The sequence below is a fragment of the Alosa sapidissima genome, chromosome 2, assembly GCF_018492685.1.
Source record: "Alosa sapidissima isolate fAloSap1 chromosome 2, fAloSap1.pri, whole genome shotgun sequence".
Lineage (NCBI taxonomy): Eukaryota > Metazoa > Chordata > Actinopteri > Clupeiformes > Clupeidae > Alosa > Alosa sapidissima.
The window spans coordinates 42528073-42535572 of NC_055958.1; the positions used below are offsets into that span (position 1 = coordinate 42528073).

At 42.1% G+C, this 7500-nt stretch overlaps 1 protein-coding gene across 3 annotated transcripts in view; it reads right to left on the minus strand.

Moving 5' to 3' along the window:
• map4k4 (mitogen-activated protein kinase kinase kinase kinase 4) overlaps positions 1–7500 on the minus strand; it is an 81732-nt gene that overhangs the window by 10235 nt on the left and 63997 nt on the right. For all 3 annotated transcript variants that reach the window (XM_042066626.1, XM_042066630.1, XM_042066639.1), the window contains 2 exons: positions 2134–2301; positions 1191–1334 (listed from right to left, as the gene is read on the minus strand). In XM_042066626.1, coding sequence (XP_041922560.1) covers positions 1191–1334; positions 2134–2301 — 312 coding nt within the window. The remainder of the gene's footprint in view (positions 1–1190; positions 1335–2133; positions 2302–7500) is intronic.

Here is a 7500-nt window from a genome sequence, read left to right on the forward strand (position 1 = left end):
TGATTAAATTTAATCATAACGTCTACATAAGGTTCTACGCCCATCTACCCATTCATCTTGGTGGAATACTTTACGAACCCTTCGTTCAACACATGACAAACCATATATCAGAATAAACAGCAGACCTTACCGAACACAAAGGTGTAAAGCAGTCCCCTGTACAGTAAGCCGTTCCAGAGTATTCCGGTTAAATTAAAAATGTAATTTGCAGCAAGGTCTACATTCATGTCTCCAACTTTGGTCTTTAGGTTTCAAAATGTGTTTAAATCGATCTACATGATTTCATAACAGGCCAAATACAAAATAAATGTAACAAATATCGCGTAGATATAGGTAAATATTAAAATCAGAGGATATACAGCTCACTAAGAATTTGTGAAAGTAGCCTTAATGATCAAAAAATGCTAAGCATGCATCTGGGCTATTTGAGTTTCTTAAAGCTGAGCTGTGCTTAAATTGTTCAATACATGATTTCATAACAGGCCAAATATAAAATAAATATAAATATTAAATATAGCCTAGATATCTGTAAATATTAGATGATCAAATTATTTACAGTTCTATGTAAGTCATGTTTCATGTTTTTGTAATGTTTCATACAGTGATGCAGGTGTACTGCAGTGAATAGGCTAAATACAACTTTAAATCATTTTTATAGCCTGCTACTGTATAGTTAACTTTGGCATTGGTGCCCTGACATGTGGCGTTTGTGCCCCCCACCAAATATGCCCAACTGAAGGCCAAGTGGCCTTGCCCCTAAAATGGTGAAATCCCAAGCCTGGGCCTAACTGTTGATTATTAACTGGGGTGATATTAAATCATGAATATGAAAACTGACATGTTTTTATGGTCTTGGTCTCGACTCCTAAAGGACTCGGACTCGACTGTATTTGAAAACCAACAGACTCGTTCTCGACTCTGTCTCGACCCTTCAAAGACTCGGCCTTGATTCGGATTCGGCATAGGCGGTCTCGTCCCCATCAATAGTGTAATGTGTGTGTGTGTGTGTGCAGTGTGTGTGTGTGTATGTGTGTGTGTGTGTGTGTGTGTGTGTGTGTGTGTGTGTGTGTTTGCGCTGTATGTGTGTGTGTGTGTGTGTGTGTGTGTGTGCGCTGTGTGTGTGTATGTGTGTGTGTAATGTGTGTGTGCGTGTGTGTGTGTGTGTGTGTGTGTGTGTAGTGTGTGTGTACCTGAGATGGTGACCAGGACGTTGAGTCCTTCGAGTACGTCCATCTGCTGGAAGCGGCGCCGGTTGATGAGGGGGTACACTTTTCCCTGCCCACTGCGGTCCAGCAGCATCAGACCAGACTCTGTGCCCACCAGCAGGTTCACGCCTGCAGCAGAGAGAGAGGGAGGTTTGTTAGTCTGTGTGTGTGTGTGTGTTTGTATGTGTGTGTGTGAGGTGTGTGTTAGTCTGTGTGTGTGTGAGGTGTGTGAGGTGTGTGTTATTCTGTGTGTGTGAGGTATGTGTTAGTCTGTGTGTGTGTGAGGTGTGTGTTAGTCTGTGTGTGTGAGGTGTGTGGCGTGTGTTAGTCTGTGTGTGTGTGTGTGTGCGTGAGTGTGTGTGTATAAGTATACATACTCTTTTGGTCCCGTGAGGGAAATTAGGTCTCTGCATTTATCCCAATCCGTGAATTAGTGAAACACACTCAGCACACAGTGAACACACAGTGGGGTGAAGCACACACTAATCACGGCGCAGTGAGCTGCCTGCATCAACAGCGGTGCTCGGGGAGCAGTGAGGGGTTAGGTGCCTTGCTCAAGGGCACTTCAGCCGTGCCTACTGGTCGGGGCTCGAACTGGCAACCCTCCGGTTACAAGTCCTAAGCACTAACCAGTAGGACACGGCTGCCCCCAAAGGCCACGGCTGTGTGTGCGTGAGCGTGTGTGTGTGTGTGTGTGTGTGCGTGTGTGTGTGTGTGTGTGTGTGTGTAAGTGTGTGTGTGTATGTGTGTGTGTGTGTGTGTGTGTGTGTGTAAGTGTGTGTGTGTAAGTGTGTGTGTGTGTGTGTGTGTGTGTGTGTGTGTGTGTGTGTGTGTGTGTGTGTGAGTAAGTGTGTGTGTGTGTGTGTGTGTGTGTGTGTGTGTATGTGTGTGTGTGTGTGTGTGTGTGTGTGTGTGTGTGTGTACTCACCCCACAGTGCAGCACACAGGATCTCAGAGTTGAATCTCTTCTTGTACTTGCGTATCTCAGGCGTGTCGCTCTGCGGCCGCGTGTTGACCGGGTTGACGTTGACCACGGAACCCTTACGGGACGCGTCCGCTCTCAACGCCTCCGCCAGACGCGCATCGTTCCCGTAACCTAGGCAACCAGGCACACCTCAAAACACAACTCTCTCTGTGTGTGTGTGTGTGTGTGTGTGTGTGTGTGTGTGCATGCCTTTCTGTGTGTATGTGCGCTCTGTTTGTTTCTCTCTCTGTGTGTGTTAGGGCTTTCCTCCTCATCCAACACATACACTTCTCACACACACACACACACATATCTCATAGAAAGGGCTTTCAGACATACGTGTAAGACCGGAGGTTCTGCCGATGTTAAACGGTGGGGCCGTATATCTGAACGACATAACCGGTCATATGGAAGTCCAAATTCACCCGGTGTTTATACTACTCCCCCCCTAGTATTTCCTTCGGACATTATGTAAATGTGCTGTGTCTGAACGAAGTGTAGAACATGCGGTTAAAATTCACACCTAGTGAGAGGGCGTGTTGGTGACGTTTTCGTGCGTCCATCTGGTTAGATCTGACTTAAATGCCAGTGTTATGATGGAGTGGCATAGTGCTGTCCAGAAAATCTCCGACCTGGAAAGATGCAGACATCACGGAGCTACTGTCCATGAGGGCAGACAGCATTGTGATGGAACACATGAAGGGAACGGCAAGAGACGCGATGATGTAGCCTACAACTGCATGGCAAGGCCAAAGGAATTCAAAAGACTGAATCATCATAAGCAGAATAATAATAATAATAATAAGCTTTATTTGTATAGCACCTTTCATACACAGAATGCAGCTCAAAGTGCTTTACATTTGAAGCATGTAACACAATAATAGTCAGTCAGTCATTATCAATCACATTTCTTCATTGCTGGGGCTGTTTATGATCCACTCAGCAACATATCAAAAATATAGAAAATGACATGTTATAAGACTGGCAGCCTTAACCCTCTTACCCCCCACAAGCACGCCATATGGCAACTGTGGCAAGGAAGAACTCCCATATTCCAGGAAGAAACCTTGAGCAGAACCTGACTTAATAGGGGGAGCCCATCCTCCAATACTAGCAGATGTAGAATAATCTGAAAAAGTAGTCTACAGGATAAGATGAGTTAACTAAAAGCTTTCCTGTACAGGTATGTTTTCAGATCTTTTTTAAAAATATTTACTGAACTCGCCTGCTTGATGTACAGAGGCAGGGTGTTCCATAGTTTGGGGGCATAATGGATAAAAGCAGCTTCTCCACTTTGTTTGTGGAGCACTTTGGGTACGATTAACAGATTAGAATTGGATGATCTAAGTTTCCTTTGTGGTTGATAAGATATTAAAAGCTCAGAGATATATGAAGGTGCAATGCCATTTAGAGCTTTGTAAGTAATTAACAGAACCTTAAAATCAATTCTATAGGAAACAGGGAGCCAGTGCAGTTCAGCCAACACAGGGGTGATGTGTTCTCTCTTCTTGGTCTTAGTTAAAAGTCTAGCAGCAGAGTTCTGTATGAGTGCCAATTTCTTTAGGTGTTTTTTGGGAAGACCAGTGAAAAGTGCATTGCAGTAGTCTAACCTGCTAGTGATAAAGGCGTGAATTAGTTTTTCTGCATCTTGTTGAGTTAAAAAGGGCCGCACTTTGGCAATGTTTCTCAAGTGGAAATAGGCTGTCTGAGTAACTTTACTGATATGGGGCTTAAAACTTAACTCTGCATCTAAGATGACACCGAGGCTTGTTACTTTTGGTTTGACTTGGTGCGCCAAGTTCCCCAGATTACTAAGAATAATATCTCGCTTTAGTTTTGGTCCAACCAGAAGTACCTCTGTTTTGTCATCATTTAGTTTAAAAAAAATGTTGCTCATCCACTGATTAATGGAGGTTAGGCATGCAGTGAGGGAGCAAAGGCCATCTGGGTTAGTTGGCTCCACAGAAATATACAATTGTGTATCATCTGCGTAGCTGTGGAAGTTTACATTATGCTGATTTATGACGTTTCCCAATGGAAGCATATATAGAGAAAATAGCAGGGGACCAAGGCAGCTCCCCTGGGCCACACCAAAAGGCAAGTCATGTTTTTCAGATACATGATCTCCTAGACTGATATAAAAATCTCTGCCAGCAATGTAGGTTTGAAACCAGTTTAGAGCATTATCAGAGAGACCCACCCACTTCGCAAGGCGGTGAATTAGGATGCTATGATCAATGGTGTCAAATGCCGCACTCAAATCCAGAAGAATAAGGATTGAGACTTTGTTTGAGTCAGTAGCCAGTCTTGGTATGGTCAAGATTTGACTTTTTAAGTAAAGGTTTCACAACAGCGGTTTTAAAAGCAGTTGGAAATATACCTGTTTCTAATGAGGTATTTATTACCTTGAGAAAAAAGGGAGCTAAGCTATCATATACTTTTTTGAGGAATGTAGTAGGGATTGGATCTAAAACACATGTTGAGGAGCCGGTTTGAGTTATAATTTGACCAAGCTCAGATTGAGTAATAGTGCTAAAGGACCTTAATTTTGGGGGGCTGTTTTTGGGTGTACTATCAAACATATTACTTGTGTTACCAATAGCCTCCCTTATAGAAATGACTTTGTTTTTGAAGAAGTCTGCAAATTCTTCGCATCTTAGAGAGGATGCCTGACTGAGTGTATCAAAAGGTGTTTGATGCAATAGCCTATCAATGGTAGAGAACAACACCCTAGAGTTTCCACTGTTTTCAGCAATTACCTTAGAGAAGTGGTTCCTCCTCTCATTCCGAATAGCTCTATTATAATTTGCTATTTTTTCTTTTAGAATGGCACAGTGAACCTGTAACTTAGTTTTTCTCCATGTTCTCTCAGCTTTTCTACATGATCTTTTTAGATCATGGATATTTTCGTTCATCCAAGGTGTCAGTTTGCTACAGGGCCTTTTTTTAGTCTTTAAGGGTGCCACTCTGTCAAGCAGAGCGCCTAATTCACGATTGAGAGCCTCTACCATTTGATCAATGGGATGATGTAAAATATCTAAATTTATGGAGTCCATAAGAGCTATGAACTGCTGTTCTGCTCTAATGTCCAAGAGTCGCGATTTGATTGCAATTTCTGGATGAATTTTTGGAGTATGTAGTACTATATTAAAAGATACACAATGATGATCAGACATATTTATATCATTTACTGATAAGTCTGTGACTTCTATCCCTCTAGAAATGACTAGATCGAGGGTGTTGCCAAGGTTGTGGGTGGGTCCTGTAACATGCTGCTTTAGCTCTAAACTGTCCAACACATTAAGGAACTTACTGGCTTTAGCATCAGTTGTCTTATTGACATGAATATTGAAGTCGCCATTTACAATTATCCGATCATAGCTAGTGATGATGAGCGACATAAGTTCAGAAAACTGGTCGAGAAAGCCAGTCCATAGTTTAGGAGGGCGGTATAAGGTTAATAGAAGTACAGCTGGGTCAGCCTTCAGAGTGAGGGCAATATACTCAAAGGAAGCGAATTTGCCAAAGTTGACTCTAGTGCAACTATATTTGTTTGAGAGAATGGAGGCAATTCCACCACCTCGTTTGCCTTGTCTAATTGAGTGGAAGAAATTATAATTTGGGGGACAAGTTTCAACAAGAACAGCTTCGCTGTCTGAAGTCAGCCAGGTTTCAACAAGAAACAGAAAATCCAAATTTTTTTCACTAATAAAATCATTGATTGCAAAGGTTTTGGTAGTAAGTGCACCTATATTTAGTAAACCCATGTTAGCTGAACATGCCTCTGGCTTTTGAGGAATATGCTGAGGTATGGAAAGAATATTTGTTAGGTTTCTAGTTTTAAATTTGTCTTTTCTTTTTACTATACAGTACGTTGGGTAGAAATCAACGTTGGAATAGAACTATAAGCATAAGTCATGCTATTGCATGAAGCAGCTTGATCTATGGTAGTAGTATTGTATGTTACCCTGCAGAAAACATTCTCAGACCCATCCACATGTATAATGCCATTCGAATCAATACCTGGGGGGCGTGAGAAGGCGCTGAAAAGGCAGTAGCCTTTTAACTTACAGACATGTTGAAATAACCGTTCTGAAGGTCTGGAGTGGGGCAAGAGAGTTGTTAAAAGTTTATACTTTTTGAGAAATAGGGGATTAAAAATGTTAAAAAGCTCATTTTTCCTCCATAGACTTCAAAGGCTGTGATGTCATAATGGCCTAAAGCCAGCTGCACTCGTTAAGATCCCAGAGTAGTTCCCGGGCTAATTAGAACACTGGCACAGGTGTCACCTGTGAATTCAACCGTCTCAGCTTCTAATGCATACAATCTGGCGCCCCCTAAAACTACACATCCTGTTTAAGTGTTTCCCATGTGTCAAAATAAAAGTCACAGCCATATCTCATGCTTTGCGCATATCTCCAGAACGGCTTGATGCATATGCTTCAAATTTAGTACAAGTATTTGTATGGACTCAAAGATGAAGTGAGTTGATGTTGGAGGTCAAAGGTCAAAGGTCAAGTCCATGAATACTCTGAGCGCGATATCTCAAGAATGCCTTGACATACATGCCTGAAATTTGGTATGAGTGTTTGTATGGACTCAAAGATGAAGTGAATTGATGTTGGAGGTCAAAGGTCAAATGTCAAGGTCAAAAACACCTTGAGTGTCATATCTCAAGAACGCCTTGACACACAAGGTCTTTTGGTACGAGGGTTTGTATAAACTCAAAAGATTAAGTGATTCAATGGGTTTTTTTCCAGGAATCTCCCCACCAACATTAAGCCAGCAGCTTTCCATCCACTATTGTAATTCCTCTGGCATTACATTTCTAGTTTTGTTTGTTGTTTAAAAACGTTGTATATGATGGAAGTCTTGAGTTAGCCTACTGAATTGGCTGGTACCATAAAGCCTACAAGTTTGTGCATGCTCTAGCCAACGCAAACCAGATTTGGGTTCTATAGCCAAGTAATTCTGCTACATAACGTTGAAAACAGATAGATGTGTTTATTTGAAGCACACATACAAATACTGTAGGTCAGCTTCAAGTATGCGCACTTACGTGACTACTTCAAGTATTAACCTACGCACAATATATTTTTCTTCTTTAGCCTACATAATGCATACATTTTGTAAACAAAAACAGCAGCTGTGACAGCGGGCGCATATATTCTGCGTCATATCTCGCCTCTTGCGAACTCTGTAAGCCCCCACCCCTCATTCGACAACCACACAGAGATTCTGTAATGTGCGTGTATGTCGTTCACACATAGGTCCGTATAAGGTCAGTATAAGGTCCGCAGGTTAGCATCATATCTGAATCATCCGAAGAGT